We start from the raw sequence: 20,154 nt of genomic DNA, 5'->3' as shown, positions 1-20,154 counted from the left end.
ACCATACGTCTGTAGTAAAGTGCCTGCAGAATACATTGTTTGCCCATACATGAATGAGATGTATAATTAATGGTTCTATTTCACACAGGCTTTTACCCTTTTATAGGGCTGTACAGAGTTGACAACTCACTGTAATTTGTATGAATATACTCCAACCAATTAGGATGAGACTGTTCATGTCCGTGTGTCTGCCACATTCTCACAAGTTGGCAAATTTATTGTTGGGATGGTTGCTGGTAAAAGTCATGCAATAGATGCTGTGTATAGCAAGGTCATGTGGACGCATGGGTACTATAGGTCCCCCCATGTATGTCCTCATTTGGGTAAATAGCTGTGCAAGGACAGTGAGCATAGGGAGCTAAGCATTAGTGGCATAACAACTAGGGATGTCCAAGTCAAGTCCTTTGGGTATCTGCTGATCCTCCAACCTGACCAACCATCACATTGCTTGTCCCTACCCTCTGATATGACCCATAGGAGTGTTTCCTGAATACGGCAACAGGACTACTGGACATTGGTTCTCATGTTTACAATAATAAAAATGCGAGTAAGCTTACGTCACAGTCACAGTTTGTTTATGTTTAGGAAAAGATCGTGGTTTGGGTTAAAATAAGTACTTCTTAAACATTAGAGGACCTTTGTTCTCATGGTTGCAGTATAAACATGCAGTTAAGGTTGTGGAACAGTTAAAGGTCCCATATTGCATAAATTGAGATTCCCCTGCCTTTTTTTATTATTAAGCAGGTCTAGACTCTATATTTATACTGTGAAAGTATCAAAGTGTTCAGTCTGCAGAGAAATGCACACAGCCTTTATTCAGAAACTGACCCGTAAAATGAGCCGTCAAGACTTCTGTAACCTTGTGATATTACAACAAAGCAGTCACCGATCTCAACCATGCCCAAGGTCCGGCCCACCCAGACCAACCATCTAACCTTGCAGGATATGGTGCAGGATTGATTACCTGAATTCTGCTATATTTTTATTCAATCGCTCAGAAAACAGTCAGCCAATCAGAGGAGAGGCTCTGAGCCTCTCATCCTCAAATACTGTACATCTTCTTATGGATCAACACTTAAAAGAAACAACAACTGCAGGTTTCAAATGGAAAATGAACAGCGGTGTCTTGTGTCAAGGTCCTGCGATTTGTTAACGCATCCATCCACCCTGACCTCCTCCTAACATAGACTTTATTGCTCCTCATACTACGTCACCTGACTTCCTCCTCCGTCCCGCTGATCCTATAGTATTTGCCCGAACGTTAATGATACATTGAAATGCAGCTGTTGGTGCTAATTCTGACACATTATTTTTCAAAACTATGGCTTTGATGAGGATAAATTCATTGATGTGATATAAATGAAAGTTTGAATGGAGAATTGTGCCTGCTGAAGTTGATGTGATGTGATCAGACAGAGAGAAAATGTATCACACTGTTGAATTTGTTCAAACAGACACTATCAGTGCACTGTGATTGTGTAGTGGTGTTAGAGAGTGGGGCTTCTCCCTCACAAACAATCTCTGGTCATTAGTGGCGTTCAGAGACCACTTCAACTGCAAACGACACTCACAACTTTAATTTCGTTCAGTCATCACATTACTCAGGAAATTAAAATTAATTAGTGACAATTAGTGACCCATAGTTTGTGCTTCTCCTCTCTCTCTCTCTCTCTCTCTCTCTCTCTCTGTCTTCATTCTGGAGGTACCTCTGGCTGCAGAGCTGCAGAATCCAGATCTGAAACTACAGCACTTTATTAACACATTATTATTATCATTATTATTATTATTATTATTATTATTGATTTGATTGGAGCTTACACCTATGGGTATTGCTATTATTATTTTCATTATAACAACCTTTCTTTCTGTGCTTGAATATAATAGTATATAGAGCTGTCCATGGTCTCTCTCTCTTCCTTCTCTCCCCCATGTCTCTCCTTTCTCCCCCAGTTGAGGCAGACGGCTGCCAACCCCGAGTCTGGTTCTGTTCGAGGTTTGTTCCTTGTAGAAGTTTTTCCTCTACACTCTCACCATGTGCTGCTCATGGTGGAACTCTTCGGTGTTTCTCGATAATATTGTTAGGTTGTGACCCGACTCTGTAAAGTGCCTTCAGATAATGTCAGTTATGATTATGCACTATATAAAAGAATTTTACATTTGAATTGAATTAAATTGACAGCTGGTATGACACTGCTTGTCAATTTGACTGGTAAAAGTTAGGGTCAAAATGGCTTTATTGTTCACTGGTGCTGATGAGAGAGAAGAGGGATAACAGATTTATTAGTGTTGGAGTTCAGTGAATTCATGTACTTTGCCAACCTCGGAGTCAGAACTCAGTTGTATCAGTCGGCACAATTAAAAATCACATTCGACATTCAACAACTTTCACTTGGATATGCAGTGAGATGCTCACACTGTGGGTCTGGCTGTAGTAAAGCAGAGCAGCACTGCAACAAAGGCAGGCTGAGGTGTACACAGTACAGGAAAAAAAAAAAAAAAAAAGATCTAATTATAATCAGCTTTATTTTAGCCGATACCTATCTATTTAAATATGCCCGGACTGCCCTGATACCAATCCTTAGGATCCACTCTGGACATTTCTAATATAGAATATAAATCTGGATCCAGCACATTACTTGATACTCCAAGCAACATTACCCATCAAATGAAATGGAATGATGAATGGTCATCTTTTCATCTGGAAGCACACATGTGCATGTGTCAGAAATGGTCAGAGACATTCAATATTTCATTGTGCCCCATACAGACTGTGCCTATTGTTTTATCAAACTCTTTATTACTATGTTTTGGGTCTTGTCATTGTAATGAACTGTTTGGTAGGTAAACCATGCAGAGAAATTAGTCTATTTTCTTCTAAAAACAGTTTCTGTCTGCTCCAGTACTCTTATTAGAGGCCTGTATTTATGCATTGATATTTGGATATTAAAGCTGTGTCTTTGAAAAAGGCTAGAAAAATCACTACTCCTCCAATTTTGATGAATATTGGAACTCACAATCAAAAGGGCTTTTTCTTCTATCCCTCAGCTAAAACGACAGACTTACATGTGAGGCTTACCTTGTGTGGGAGGCAATGTCATGCAATGTAATTTTTCTAAGGATCCTTCATCTTCTATTTTTTTTATTTTTTGAGAGAAACACCTGCACACACACTTTATCTTACGCTGGTGACAACGGCTTCACCAGTGTCAGAAGGCAATGCGGGCGTACTGTTCTTTCTGGAGGGCAACATCACTGCAAATAGCATGCCATTCATTTCTGCTGTGTAACACCATGAATGGCACTCATCAGGAGACTAATCACAAGTTGACAACATCTGTCTGTGCTGCCATGGTTCTGTCAGTCAGCCCCGACACTAGCAATTTATCAAAACATGGGCTGTCAGATGTCATGTAAGCTTTTTGCCTCAAAAAGTATTTGTCACGACTCAAATTGTGAAACTCTGAAAAAACAATAATCAACAGAAAATACAATTAAAGCCAGCTCTGTGGTGTAAAAACAAACAAACAAACAAAAAACATACTTGTTTTAAACTTGAAAATCAAATGGAGGCTGTCATGGTGGATGGTGGATGATGGATGGTGGGCATACTAAGCCCAGGACTTTGATAACAGAGGGTTTATATCATGAGGCCGTTGTGTGGTTAGGTTTTGGCAAAAAGAGCAACATCATGGTTTTGGTTAAATGTTAATAAACACATCCAATGTCCTGCTTCAAGTCGCTGTGGAGTTTTGCAAAATTGGACCAAGATGACATTTTGTGTGACATTCAGTATGAAGATTTTGCAGTATGTCTGATAATTCCATTGACATGGTGTCACAGAGCTATACTTAAAGCAGCTCAATAGCAGATCAATATTTTTATACAAAAAATGTGACAAAATGAAAACAATGTGACAATGTGAAAAGGGGTCTCTCATAGTGACGAACCTACAGAGAATTAGCAGCTCAGTCTGCAGCTCCCCTCTGCTATGTAGATCCATATAGTGAGTTTCACAACCACAGCTTTACTGCTCTAGGTCACTCTCAGGGATGTCAAAGTGTTGTTTTCGGCCGCAGCAGCCAGCTGTTTTCCAACAGAAAAGCTCTAAAACACCACTACCACTACCTGCTCAGCAACAAACAGCAGACACACACAGCTAGAGAGCAGCTGGTGAAGATGGGGGAACATTTAACAGATAGAGACGGTTATTTCCCTCAGGAGTTGGTAGGGACCAAAAACAGAGCTAAAAGAGAGGAAATGTTTGACTTCCCCATCTGTAAATGGTAACTAGACTGCACTTATATAGCACTTTTGTAGTCTCGACGACTCAAAGTGCTTTACAATGAAAGCCACATTCACCCATTCACACATCTCTCTCTCCTACATATAGCCATTCTCTATCATACACACACTCAAAAACTGATGATACGTGGGGGCCAATATGGGATTCGGTATCTTGTTGTGACTGACCTTCCGATTAATGGTCCACTCTTCCTCCTAAGCCACAGCTGCCCCCACTGCTAGGCTAGACGTGTAAATATGTAACTCTTTCCTAAGAAACAATTAAATATTAATTTATTTCAATAATTCAGTTTTCCATGTTTTATATGTGTGTTTCCTGATTTCCTCTAACATTATTTAAGTTTTGTACAGTTACGCTGTGTCCTCCTTAGATGCTTTCTGCTGACCGCTGCACATTGTGTTTGTTTGAACCTGTTACATTAAATTTGTATGTGCAAATAAATAAATAATAGCATATCAAGTAGTTCACATGCACATAAGCAGTATACTGTATATTATATATATATATATATATAGATCCATACATATATTACCATCCTCGTCATCCATTTTAGTTTAGCTTGTTAGCACGTTCATAAACACTGATGGGATTCGCCATAAACTACAGTATTAGACAAGTTAAAATTTTGATCAGAGAAAAAGTTAAGGGACCACATTAGTAGAATTTATTTTAAGGGGGACATGAATGTGTGCAATAAATTTAATTGCAATCCATCCAAGATATATTAATTGGGGGACTGACTGAAAGACCAAAATTGCCATCCCCAGAGCAACACCTACACCAGTGTGGCTTTAAAAAGACATATAATCCTGGTGGAATTCTGTAAATGAATTTGCTGTTGTAAATTTCTTATTATACAACAGTTAATTACGACCAAGTAATTTGATTAAATGAGAGGCATTTCATGAGTGCTGATACAGAGCACAGCACCGGGACTTTTAACTACATGTATCACTCTGCCGTAATAGAACTCTCTGTTCTATTACTGTTACAGTTAATTAGCGCTTCATAAACTCATTATCTATCTTAGATTGTAACAAACTTTGCTAAAAATCATTATATTTCCAGAAATAAAATTTGAATGAAACCATGTATGGTCATCAGAAGAGGATAAAGGGAAGGAAAGAAGCCTTGATACTTTGGTGCACACCTCCAGGTGCGCTCATATCAGCTGACCTCGACAAATTTGAGAAGAACAAAAATGAAGCCACCACTGAAAGGCAGACAACATGGGCTTTGAACTGCTTTCAGACTTGGCTAAGCATCAAAAATATAAACATCAACGGTCATTGAAGAAGCGAGCTGAATACAGTGTTGAGGGAGTTTTACGGATCCACCTGGACAACTAAAGGGGATTTCTACAGCATCACAGCTACCCTGGACGTCGGGCTGGTTTAAACTGCTAAATCAACGAGCCTCCGGTTAGCCATTCATGGAATTTTTAATGCAGGGCCCAGAATTCATATCGGTTAATAATGTTTTCAAAGGTAGTTGTAAAAGAGATTAGAAGAGCGGGGACAGACAAAACAACAAACCACCTCCTGATTTTGCCTGAAGACAAGCCCATCTTAATATATTCTGCAACACTAAATCCAGACAGTCCAAGAGGTTTGGCACAATATTCAGTTGGACTTTGGACACAGGGGCAAAGAAGGGAATCGAGATCTAAACCCCTAAAAAATGTGACGAGAATGGAACCAAGTATTTTACCATGACATTCAATGAAGAAACAAAAAACCATAAAGACCCACTGGAGAGAGACAAAGAAAATTGGAGGGTCACTATATGTTTGAGGATTGAGGAAATCCCCTCTGCCCGGTAGCGTCTCTCGAAAAATACCTGAGCAAAATTCCACCAGGTGCAAAAGCCCTCCGTCTGCAGCCCAGGAGGGTAACAGTGGTGACAGACAGCTTCTGGTGTACCGCCGTTCCTCTGAGAGTAAACCAGCTGTCACAAATGCTGCCCAGGGTGTGCAAAGAGTCAGGGACACACACATCTTTACACCAACCACAGCGTGAGAGCCACCACCATACAGAAACTGTCTGATGTGGGGCTCGAGGTTGAGGGAGATCATGGCAGTGAGTCGGCATAGGTGAGATGCTTTATATAAACATACAGAGACTACAATGTGAATTGTGACTCATAATGAGTTGTGGAACATCAACAAACAATTCATAACCTTCTACCTACGACCGAATCTCAGCCGTGCTGATATTCAGTGCATTACTCCCTTTTGTGTGATATTTCTAGTATACGAAGTATACTAGTATACGAACATAGTGTCTAGAGTATGGTCTTAAAAGGAGAGAGTTTATTGCTTTAACATGAAATCATTAAACTCAGTAAACTGAAGGTGCATGGTTGTTACAATGCAACAGTATTTGTTGCTCCTGTTGTGACACTATGTATAAGAAGGATTCACTGTAACTTACAGCCAATACCAATAACAGCTTAGTCACAACACTGCTAAAGGACAACACATATTACAGCCACCGTCCAGTCATAATTTGAAAAGGAAGGGCACAAAGTGACATCTAAGAGAGTGTACATTCACAACCTGTCCACTTTAATGAGTCTTAATGGGCTGAATGGATCCATATTGCATTGTCCCCTGAACAAACTGTTTTCCCCACCTATATATCCTCTAATCCTTTTAGTGGCCAGCATCCAGGGATTCAGTGGACACTGCTGAATAATTTATGTAGACCCCACTGAGTTGAAATGGGGACTGCAGTGCACAAAATAAAGGTTAGGCTTAAATTGACACAGTACATATATTAAGTAAAACGACCTCAGAGGCAACACATTTATGGGCTACTACTCTCTGCGCAACTCTTACTTATGTCAGCATTTCTGTTGGAGGATTGATTGGCATAGAGGCTTCAGCGTCTCCCTTCATTCAACGATGAGATCATATTCACCAGTGAGAATAGGTTGAAATTAGGCAGTGCAACTTTAATATTGTTCTCATATTTACATATTTTGTCCGAGCCAATTTTCTCATGTCACTTTTCATAGTAAAAGGTGAGGCATGTTTCTGAATCATGTCCCTGACACCTGTGCCAGTGTGGAAATTTTAAATGATATTGCCACAGAAAAAGAAAAAAAAAAAAAAAAAAAAAAAAAAAAAAAAAAGAACTATCAAATGGCAAAGGCAGACCACATTGCTGTTTTGAAATTTTTCTAGAAATGCGGTTTAACTCTGGGAGAAGGCTGCTCACTTCACTGCTGTACTAACAGACACAAACACTATCCTCTGAGGGAAAAGTCCATTATCGCTGGTGACAAACATGAAAAGCAAACGGTGAGGGGCCAGTCAGGAAAATGCCACTCTGCAGGAAAAACATTTAAGACTCTGACTCCCAGTGAGAATTTCTTTGCTGCCCAAACATCTCCCCCTTTTCATTAGTGCAACTCAGAGCAGTGTCAAGTAAGATAACCCATTATCTTTCCTGCTGACAATAACACACACACACACACACACACACACACACACACACACACACACACACACACACAAATGCAGCATATCAAGCTCTTTGGCGATGGATGCCTGTATATAACTTTGCTGTAGTGTGATTCTATTGCTTTATTTGCCACTACGCTTTCTGATGACTACCGGATCAGTTTTAAACCACATGGCATATTTTCTGTGATTTTCTATGATTTTCTATGATTTTCTATGATTTTCTATGTTGACAGTGTCTATAATATAATCATTCATTGTGTTTGTTTCTCTTCTTTTATTTTCAGATCCTCTGTCCTCAAGTTTGTCTTCTCCTTTTATTTGTGATTTTGTGAATAGAGGGTGCGAACAAAAGGATCTCAGCATTAAAGACATTTTTTAATGTGACTTTTATCAGCCTCTATTGTAAACACAGTAATTGCAATGTCGACGGCTCTCTAGTACAGTTTGCAGTTGCTCGTATCGGACAGAAATATAACAATAGAGGTAATATTAGCTTTTAAGTGTCAAATTCTGTGTATATAAAAACCATGAAATTGGGTGCAGACCCAGGAGGGGTGTTACAGACAGTGTGAATGGCACCATCTGGCTGGTGGTGGTTAAAGTTATTTTTGAATGTAATTACAATGCACTTCAAAGAAATGGTTTGTGAGGAGATCATGATACTGGGAGTAAATATTGAAGAACCAGTAAATGAAGAGATGGCTGAGGTGGCAGAGGGCATCTGTGCTGTGAGAACCAGATTCTGCAGGCTCCAGATAATGTGGAGGGAGGAAGGACCAGCTGTGCTGTAAGCATTCATGTCATGTTGGAGGCTGAACATCTGATCCTATAGAGAAGCAGTGCATGACTCACACCGCTGAACGTTCAGCAGGAAGCGCAGTGCCGACACAATTAGAACACAGAACACACATGCAAGTGCACACATGCAGGCGTGCAGAGCTTCTTGGCTCTCCTTCAGGCTGCGAGGTGCCAACACAACAGAACAAACCGAACCAGCTGTGGCCTCCAGCCAAATCACGGTTGATTGGAGTTGGGTCCTGTCAGGCCACAGGTTGTACAGCTTCAACCCCTCAAATCCACCGAGTTGAGAAGAAAACAAGGCCTTAGTCAATAGATTAAAGCCTGGCATTATTCAACATGCATCATCTGGTGCCGATGTGAACACAAAAGCCACAGATTCATATCCTGCTGGAGGTAAACGGCTATTCTTTGCGTAGGCGAATATTCATGTGAAGCAAATGTTGGAGGTGTGTGTTGCGTGGGATTGTCAACATAAGGCAACATGTGTAGGAGGGGTGGTTCAGTTACCTTTACACTGAGGTAATGCTGTTGCAGCTTTGTCTGACACATTTATTTTATGAATTACCTTTGACAGTGGAGAGAAATGATGAAAACTTTCTGAAATGTCCACATTACAGAGCTCAAGTAAGGATTTCTTTTTAAAGATTGTTCTTTATATACCAAGAGATCCTGTTTACTGTAACTAACTGCACATAGAAATCTCCGGTCTATAAATGCATTCAATTTTTGTCTTAATTGTTTATATACTTTATTTGAGGGGAATAAAATATTTTCAATTTTATTTTTTAGTTTACATTTATTTTTCATAAAGTTTTTGACATGTCCACTCTGGTGGACAGCATGCCTTTAACTTTAAATGTTAATAGATATGCAGTAACAGTGTAATAAATAAAATAGTGTATTTTGTAAAAACTGTGAACATTAAATTTCAATTTGTGACAGTTAAAAAAAAGTAAAAAAATATGTATTATGTATTATATATATATAATTTTTTTTCCTATATTTTAACATATACATATACAGTAAACTGAATATCTTTGGGTTTTGGATGCTGCAAGAAAAAAAGCCATTTTTAACATGTTACATTTGCCTGGGGGAACTTCAGGACATACAAAATGATGATCAATTGCCAGTAAAACAATAGACTTGATTAGAACAAAATACTGTCTTGTGTCAAACACCCTGCAAATGATATAATTCTAATAGATATGGACTTTACTGAGGTAATTTTTCTATTGATAAAATTTTAACACATTTGTAAAGTTTTATTACAACATAATTTTTATGGAAAATTATAACCAGTAATGCACAATGTCCTCTTTAGTTGACACATTATTGATTGTAACAGTATTATTGTTAGATCTGTGTAATATTGATTTTGTACAAGCAGAAAACTTGTACAAAATCAATATTACAGTATTATTGTTAGATCTGTGTAATATTGATTTTGTACAAGCAGAAAACTTGTACAAAATCAATATTACACAGATCTAACAATAATACTGTTCCCTAGAAGTTACTTGTTATCACCATATTGTTTTTTTTTACCTGTAAGAATCTTCTAAAGAGGAAATGGACAAATATTCCTGATGTGCTTAGCATACCTGATGTTTCATCAGCCATCTTGGATGTTGGGGTTTGTAGCTGCACTAACATGTGGTTGCAACTAGGTGGAAGCCTATGGGGTTTTCAAGGACTGTTCACTGTAGTGACTGATATGCAACTTCACCATCCAAATCCAGGCATATACAAGACACTGGCTTTTGAATAGCTGTCCACTGTAGTGACCACTATACGGGAAAGGGTTTTAAATAAAATAAAACTTACCTCTTGGTGAATGATGCTTCCATATGATGTTGGCCTCAGGTCGACCGACCGCCAGGCACATTAGATCAACGTTGCTGCCCTCGTTCACTGTGATGTCCTTTGATATGTTAGTGATCCTGGCGGGCACTGAGGGGGGAGAAAGAAAATTATGATTGATCTTTTTAGCTTAATTAATGACACGTGAGCAAAGGGCTCACTATTCCACGTGATTGGAGCAGTGATGAGGTTAAAAATAACCCCCGGGTTGGGGACTCAATTAGCATGAAATTAGCTGACAAATTTGACAATTCTCTGGCTCGCTGTGGTGTTATACATGATTGATTTTCTTCTTCATCTTAGACTTTGCCAAACTGCTCATTAGACGAGCATCAGGCTGATATGCAGTAAGACAGGATTTCATCCTCCTGACCGGACCAGCTTGATCTGTGTGTGCATGTGTGTGTGTGTGTGTGTATGTTTGTTTGTGTATGTGTGTGTGTGTCTGGGTTCTTGATTAAGTGTATCCTGTGGGTCTGAAGCTTCAAATCAAGGGTCAGAAGTTATTCTCTTTCACTGTAACTTAACTCACTCAATATGACTTGACCTTTAAGATCAATAGTACAACAGACCAGACCAGCTTTACGTGCAAAAAAATCAAGATACCCTTTTTTAATGTGGTTTAAGTTTTACTATTTATAATCGAAGTTCAGCTTTGTATGCAATGAAAAAATAAAAAAAATAGAAAACGCTATTGAAAGCTGGGTCTGAGGAATATTAAGTGTGTTACATAAGACCCAACCAGCAATAAGAGCTATAGTTGAATTTACAATGTACAACATAAATAAATGTACAACACTGGCTACATACGTTATCTTTGTCTTTTTTTTGTTGCATGAGGTAAGAAGTTGCGTAAGCACAGAATCAATGAAGACTACGCTGGCAGGGGCTCAACAGAAAGAAGAAAATAAAACGTGTTGCTGAATGTTACCATTCTAATGTTGTTTAGTGTGTGTTATTACAGCCTGACAACGACAGTAACAAGGGGCCAGTTCAGTGCATAAAGACCAACATTTCAGGAGAGTGTGTAAGTTTGATGTCAAATAATAAAGAATAAACACATAAGATATTACTGAGTCATCAATGGGACTTGATTGATTTCTTAGTAAATGTCAGAGCAGTTGTCATGGTTTCCTGCAAGACTGATAAACTCCTGTCCACTCCCTGTCAGCTGGTCACATAACTCTGTGATCAGTAATCTCTGTAATATTTTATTTAACATACATACATGGTGGCAAAACACACAAAGAACATATTTTTTTGTATATGAGTAATATATCTAATAACATTTAAAATGATTTAAAAAGGTACAGTGGAAATGATTCACATTTTCAATATGAATCAATGTAATGAATAATGTGGTCATAATGTGTGGTAATGTGCCAGGGGATCAGAGCTGGAGTGATATGCTACTCTGCACCCCATTGACCTTTGGATTCAATTAGCGTGCACCGCTAAAGCCTGGTCAATTCATTTAGGACACTTTGCAGCCTGCTTCTCTAAATACCACCAAAAAACTCACTGTTGACATGGAACCTAGTTTATAACACGTGTAATCACTTACTGACATGATTCAACTAAACCCATACTTTTAAACTATAGATTTACTCACCATTTTATTTGCAGCATCATATCTATATTCCTATTCTTGGTCAAATTAAATGAAGTATGCCGTCCCCCCTTTAAGTAATTACTTGTAACTTTTGCTTCATTTCTCCTCCGACATTTACACATTATGGATGCACCCATTCACAAAACTGGATTATAAACAGAACTGATGACAAAATGAATTGTATTATGAGAAGGACAATTACACGCAGCATTTATTCCATATAATTACCAAGATGAGTGCTGCGTTGAGCCAGTGAATATTATAGCTCTTTAATGCCAGATGACCATATTGCCTTCATCCCAACAAATAAATCTGTTCAACAGGCACAGCAACGTGGTCTTTGAAATAACAAATGCATACTCATGCTGTAATGTACAGTGCACATACAAAGAGAACACTATGTAAGTAAGTAAGCAATGTGTGAACTGGTATTTCATTAACTAGGTTTTTTTCACTGACGACAGAAAATTACTTTTTTCCCCCCTTTTTTTTAAGTTGTTTTTTCTCAAACTGGGTAAAGTTAAAGTAGAGATTGCATATCTTAAAACACACCTGACATGCCTACTTGGGTAGAAATCTGTCGCCAAGAGAGGGCTTATATTTCAGAGACACAAAGGATCAGTTTCTTCTCCATTTTTGTTTTGTGACGTATTTCAATTGCTGTGCAGATGGTTGACACTGCGGTCAAAGTTCAACCTAGCAGAACCTAGTTGAACTTTGACCGTGGCGCTCGTGCTAGCTCGCTGGACTGGATGTCACAAACCGCCGTGGCGCAGTGCAAGCCGTTAGAAAATAATGGGTTTCAGAACGCAGCTGTGCCGTTGCTGCGTTCTGTCTGAAAGCAGTATAACGCTACAAAGCCGACGTTAGCATAAGCAGCCATTTACTTACCAGTGTGGAAGAAACATTCATTCCTTTACTCGCCAAGAGCTGTCTCCAGTGGTGGAAAATAACCCTTTCATTTTGATTCTGTGTCTATCACTTTTTTTTCTTTAGCTAGCCCTGGCCCAGTCGGACTGTCTCGTCACTTTCCAATACAAAGTCACTGTGGCCTCCAGTCTTCTCTGAAGAAGTAGCACTACTCAGAGGATGTATCATAACCTCTTGTTTTTTTAAACACAACGATGGCTGAAGCTCTTGGCAAGTCTGGTAAGTAAACAACTGTTGACGCTAAAGTTGAATGAAGCAATAGCTCCTTTAAGGAGGCGAGATATAGAATCGCTTTGGCGACCACCTGATGTCAACTTTGAGAAGACAATGTGAAACTTGCACCATGCTGAAGTACAGCCTGGGACAATTATACGCAACATTTATTACTGATCTCTCTGTAGCGCCCGTTCTAATCTCCGCCCAGAGCGAGCATTACTGATGGGTGGGGTCAATGTGCTCTGTTGCACCTGTAACCACACCCAACAGTGATGTCCCTCTGTACTAAGACCCTGGAGTGGGCTTTCTTATCACGGGCGCGAGGTGAGAAGTAAAACCAATGGATGTGCAGCAAGATTTTCAGGGGGTGTTAGTTTTCTTTTGAAGGAGCAGAATTCCACAACAGTCAGTTCATCACACAGCAAGCACTAATTTCAATGTTTAGGCTTTGTTGACGGCCTTTAGCGGCATCTTTCCACATGAAAAGTTAATGGAAAGTTTCCAGGAAGTTGATACAAAGTGTTTGGGAAAGTGCAGCGTTCAAAGTGGCCGAGTGGTGTTGGCAAAGTTGACAAAAGTTCAACAGCTTAGCAAATTGCTCATGATGGCACACAGTTTTTTGTTGTTTTTCTATAGAGAGAGACTGATGTTACACAGCCATCTGGCTGCCTCCTCTGCCCCAATCATTTTCTCTCTGCTGTGTGGAAACAAAATACAGCCAAACCCAAGTCACCGGTGCATTCGCAAAGCTTCTTGATTTGTGTATGGAACCTAAACCTTGGTCTTATATTGTAAGACATATTATCTGACCTGTATTTGTTATATTATCAAATGCAGATGGACCAGTATAAATGCTGATAAACAGCTGTTCAGAGGATAGAAAAAAAAACCTTGGTGAGCACCTACAGAAAACTGGAAAATGAGGCGATCCCTGGATACAAACATAGCATGCTGAGAGAAGTGTCCAAAAAGGAAATATGGTCCATGTCTGTATTAAATGTATCATTTTCTCTTTATTTCTTCTCTTTTATCTCTTCATATGATAAATGTGTAAAATATGGCTTTTCAACTCGTTCCTGAAAACTGCATCACAAAGACCAAAGAGATCATAATCTGTATTCCTTAATTATTAGGCGATATTTCATAATGTTGTTCTTTGAACAAATTGTGTTCCGTGAGCAAGAACATCATTTGTTTTGTTTTGGACAGATTTTGTTGAGCCTTAGTACATACAAAAAATAAAAAATTGTTGCTAACAGTTGTTGTGTAGGCCTGAGCACATTACAAAAGTAATGTTATATTTTGTCCATATGTTGTATTTTGTCCATATGCTGTTGTATATTTGCCATTGTTGGCTTGCAGCATGAGGATGGCAGAACAGCTTCTTTTTTTGGAGCTGACAGTAGAGAGGTGGCGATATATCAGGACACAGACAGTGCAGTGGAAGTTTCCCATGTGCTCCCCATAGAATGGCAATGCTTAGGTAAAAATAAGCCAAGTGGTCCTGTTGCCAAAAAATAGCTTCTTGTTGGTGGTCATGTGTTTACAGTGTAATAAGGGTAACACTGTCTTAATGTACAAAAGGTCACCAAATGTGATTTTCAAATTGCTTTGAATACTGAAACAGGACTAATGCTGCGTGTTAGGTGCCATACAGAACCGGTTTCTAACATCCATGAACCAGGTCCTGTAGGAGAGCTGTAAGCCAGGCCAACAGATACACTGCCAAACCTACATGGTGGCAAAATACAGTGAAGAGGCTGCTGCGCAGTCGTCTTCTGGCTACAGCAATTAGACTAATGCCACATAACTAATGTGGTAATGATTCATTGAGGGTAAAATGCAGTATGTGGTGCCTTTAAGAGGCTCTAAATATGGAGGCGTGAAACCGAGCGGTTTGAGGACACAGCGGGTGCCACTTGCTCAGGCACACCGACCTCCGGCAGAGATGAATGAACAAGCATCTGTCTGCAGACGCAGGTGATGGGTCCTCCAGCTTGATAATGCCAGTGGCCAGGTGATTAAAAACACAGCTCCCCTGCCGACGGGGCTGCTGGTGGATGTGACTGGGGGCCCGGGGACACGTCAGTCTTCATGTTGGCACAGCCAAGGTGTTACAGCCGGTAATTAATTAGAAAATGGAATCAAGAGGCTTTCCAAAGAGGAAATGGATGCTCTCTATGGGCTTTGATTTAACATCAGGGCTGACATGATTGTATTTCTTTGTAATATTTTTTTTTTTTTCTAATGCCAATTGTCATTGTGTTGGTAAATGTGCTTCATTCACAGAAAGAAGAGCAGATACAGGGCACAAGTGCAACAATGTGTCGTTATCTGCAGGGCACAAAAACATGATGGCATAGGATGCATTGTTACGATACCGTACATTGTTGTCTGTCAGAATATGAATTATACATTTATGGCTATTCTCCAGTCAGACAATACATTCATGCAATGTGTGGTGAATCCTTTAGTTCCAACTTTTCCCTCATGAGAATGAGAAAAGATTTTAAGAAACTGGATGTGATGATTCATGGCCAAGTTTGAAAAGTCCTGCTTTCAAAATTAGTAAGTGATGTACACATGTAGCCAACTTGGAATATTAATTATATGGCCCCTTTCAATAGGGTATGCCTTATATTATTATATACTGCATATTACATTATCGGATTATAATTACTGATACTGACACATTAACATGCAGCTTTACACATACAAGCTGATCATATTGTAATTTAAAATGCATCAAATGCCATTATGTGTTATTTATGTACATAATAAATCATTCAGAGATGATGGATGTTATTTTGTATTACATTCTCCTGATTACAGGTGGAGATACATTTGTTGTGTTGTTGTGTTTTTAGACGTGTGAGTGATGAAAACCTCCTGTTTCCCACATAGACTGTACATTGAGATGGATGTAGCCTCTGTGACATCACCCATAGGTTTCTGAGGAGCCCGTACAGTTGTCACGAAGGAGGAAATTAGCTATAGAGACCAAAAGCGCTTTTTGTTACAAGGTTGTAAACATGTTTATTTCTGCTGTAAAATTGGACATTTTAACATCGGAGACCACGGGGATTGACTTGCTTTTAGAGCCAGCCTCAAGTGGCCATTCCAGGAACTGCAGTTTTGGCACTTTCTTTTTCAGCCCTGGAGGTTGCTGCTCGGTTTCCCATAAACTACATGCTGGTGCACACGGTGTGTTCGCAAAGTAACACATTCCCATGCACTCTTTAGTTCTACAGATCCAGCTGAAAAGACACAAGACACTCTGCTTTAGTATTATGTTGCACAGCATCATTGTGGTTATTCACATTTAAAAAAAATAAAATAAATAAATCAGTGAAGCCAAAAATGTGATTTGTGTTAGATATGAATGGAGAGAATAAGAATAAAAGAAGCCGTGTTCAAGACTGTTTTAGGGTGAGTCTGAACCTTTGACATCAAAGCATCTGCTCCTGTGCCAACATTCACCAAATCTATAATAGATGCTAACTCTTCTTTCATAACAAATTATTATGCAACTGAAACATCAAAGGAATCACTGTCAGTGAGTTTTCCAATCTGCCATCTCATCTCCGAACAATAGACACCCGTGACAGATATCTCGGTTACATTCAGTGTTCTTGTCAGTGGTTATTGTTAATTCAGAGGCACACCCTACTCCAGGAGAAGGAACAAGAAAGAGCTCCGAAGCTTCCAGCCTGGGAAGTGTGATAAAACACTTGGGGGGGCTGCTCATGCTTTGCTGAGGTAGAAATAAACTAGGTTAGATTTTCCCACTGGCTGGTAGAAGGCACAAGCGGTGACACATGCCTTCAAATTGCCAAGCTTTCTCGGTTCAAAGGCAGCTTTTCATATGGGACCCATTGCATCTTATGTTCCAGGATCCAGTCCAAAGTAATGACAGTGGCACTGAAGTGAAACCAAATGGCAGCGTATGATGCACTGCGTAAATATATTACCTTGTGATCAGCATGAGAAAAGCACCACAAACATGCTGGCTGAGATAGCCGGCTCTTTAATTCCTTGTAAGTCCAGACTCAGCCATGTGTTCATTTTATTGATGAGCTGATGGTGATTGGTTGTAGTGCTGGCCTGCTGTAGCCTACCGTCTTCAGTATTTTTTGGCTTATGCATTTTCAACCTGCAAGTATATTTTCTGTAGATCTATCTTTATTTTTTACTCAGCTGATAATATATCAAACATAAAACAGCCACATATTTTTTTTTTTTCAGACCCCGAGTATAAGAGCTGACAACATCTCAGCAGGTGAATCCTTCAGCTTATTCTTCCTTTCTCTATCTCCCTCCACACAGTACACTCATGCTAACCCAGCTCACACGCTTTAGTATCTGAAAGCATTTGAGAATGTTTCTGTAGCCAGGCATTGTGTGTGCCAGCTGAATTAGTATGCGGAAAGCAGCCGAAAGAAGAGGAAATTGAACATGGAAATCTACCATTTAGTGGAGGGCAAAAATTATGACCGTCAAAATCCCATTTCAATTGAATGAAAAAAAAAAATACAACTATTAAATTATTAGCATTTTACAAATTTAAAACTTAATGGTAGGAGCTCCACGGTGTCAGTGGCTCTAACCTAATAAATCTGTCCAGTCTCAGGCCTACACAGTTAAGGTATATTGCATTCATTGTGACTGTGTTAATGTCTGTATATTTAGTGTATCTTAAAGTGTGATTAAGGGTACAACCAATTCAGTGACCAATCCAGGAGCACAAAGGATCACATTTGAATTTAACATAAAGAATAAACAAGTTTTGCCTCCTATTTCTTCCTTTTACTTTTGTTGTTGCTAATTCTGTCTTACTCTCAGAAATTATTTCCCACAATGAGGACAGAGTTTAAAGCGCAAAACACAATAAGCAATACTTGAAAAATAATAAAAAAAATAAGTCCTTTGCCAAAGTCCTTCTGACCTTTGGGGAGTCCCACTAATCTTGGGCAATATTCAAAATGTAGTATCTTGATACAGATCAGCCCAAATATTGAGATCTACAGGATGATATTATTCCGGTGAAGAAAGCGCGCTGGAGCCCAGGACTGTTTTACGCTGAAGATGTTTACTGAAGCTTGATCAAAGAGAAAGGAGGAATCATCACTACAGACTTTGTGCACGATGTCACTTCGATTCTGAAGAAGGAACCCCTGCGGATAGTCTTTTTGCACTTTGAAAGATTATCATACAGCTAACGCCCCATAATCGGTCAAATATCTAAAAGAAGAGGGAGAAGAGGGATGTGTGAACATTCTATTGGCCCATTAACCATAAACAAGGAGGCATGATTTACACACACCCAGGTGCTGATCTCAGAACACCAAGCTACTTGTTACTGACCATCCAAGGTCTTCTGTTATCAATCATGGCACAAGCAATATCAGCAGAAAACCACAGCTGCGTCTGGAGGAGCCGCCTGAGTGTCTCCTCCTGTAAGATTTAATGCAGTAGCTGTGGCACTGTGACCTAGGGCCTCATACTGACTTGTCACCCTGAGTAAGTCACTCACGGTGGACATACAGAAAATTCCCTCACAATTATACAACTGTATTTAATGTTTCAAGTATAAGTGATGCTGCCACTAAACAGCAGTTAAAAGTTTTATTCATCACATGCCAAGGTACATTGTACAGTAAGCAAAGCAATCAAATGAGGGTCGGATTTGACAATAGGGCAGACAAAACTGCAAAAAAAAAAAAAAAAAAAAAANAATATATCAAACATAAAACAGCCACATATTTTTTTTTTTTCAGACCCCGAGTATAAGAGCTGACAACATCTCAGCAGGTGAATCCTTCAGCTTATTCTTCCTTTCTCTATCTCCCTCCACACAGTACACTCATGCTAACCCAGCTCACACGCTTTAGTATCTGAAAGCATTTGAGAATGTTTCTGTAGCCAGGCATTGTGTGTGCCAGCTGAATTAGTATGCGGAAAGCAGCCGAAAGAAGAGGAAATTGAACATGGAAATCTACCATTTAGTGGAGGGCAAAAATTATGACCGTCAAAATCCCATTTCAATTGAATGAAAAAAAAAAATACAACTATTAAATTATTAGCATTTTACAAATTTAAAACTTAATGGTAGGAGCTCCACGGTGTCAGTGGCTCTAACCTAATAAATCTGTCCAGTCTCAGGCCTACACAGTTAAGGTATATTGCATTCATTGTGACTGTGTTAATGTCTGTATATTTAGTGTATCTTAAAGCGTGATTAAGGGTACAACCAATTCAGTGACCAATCCAGGAGCACAAAGGATCACATTTGAATTTAACATAAAGAATAAACAAGTTTTGCCTCCTATTTCTTCCTTTTACTTTTGTTGTTGCTAATTCTGTCTTACTCTCAGAAATTATTTCCCACAATGAGGACAGAGTTTAAAGCGCAAAACACAATAAGCAATACTTGAAAAATAATAAAAAAAATAAGTCCTTTGCCAAAGTCCTTCTGACCTTTGGGGAGTCCCACTAATCTTGGGCAATATTCAAAATGTAGTATCTTGATACAGATCAGCCCAAATATTGAGATGTACAGGATGATATTATTCCGGTGAAGAAAGCGCGCTGGAGCCCAGGACTGTTTTACGCTGAAGATGTTTACTGAAGCTTGATCAAAGAGAAAGGAGGAATCATCACTACAGACTTTGTGCACGATGTCACTTCGATTCTGAAGAAGGAACCCCTGCGGATAGTCTTTTTGCACTTTGAAAGATTATCATACAGCTAACGCCCCATAATCGGTCAAATATCTAAAAGAAGAGGGAGAAGAGGGATGTGTGAACATTCTATTGGCCCATTAACCATAAACAAGGAGGCATGATTTACACACACCCAGGTGCTGATCTCAGAACACCAAGCTACTTGTTACTGACCATCCAAGGTCTTCTGTTATCAATCATGGCACAAGCAATATCAGCAGAAAACCACAGCTGCGTC

General features: G+C 39.3%; 1 protein-coding gene across 1 annotated transcript in view; it reads right to left on the bottom strand.

Annotated features, from left to right (window-relative positions):
* Positions 1-20,154, bottom strand: part of LOC111222310 (opioid-binding protein/cell adhesion molecule-like) — a 168,488-nt gene that overhangs the window by 38,674 nt on the left and 109,660 nt on the right. Inside the window, exon 3 of the mRNA XM_022746002.1 lies at positions 10,401-10,526. Coding sequence (XP_022601723.1) covers positions 10,401-10,526 — 126 coding nt within the window. The remainder of the gene's footprint in view (positions 1-10,400; positions 10,527-20,154) is intronic.

This window comes from Seriola dumerili, unplaced genomic scaffold (genome assembly GCF_002260705.1).
Source record: "Seriola dumerili isolate Sdu_G_001 unplaced genomic scaffold, Sdu_1.0 BDQW01000091.1, whole genome shotgun sequence".
Lineage (NCBI taxonomy): Eukaryota > Metazoa > Chordata > Actinopteri > Carangiformes > Carangidae > Seriola > Seriola dumerili.
Note: the sequence above shows the minus strand (reverse complement) of the source record. Positions and strands in the feature narration are given on the sequence as shown.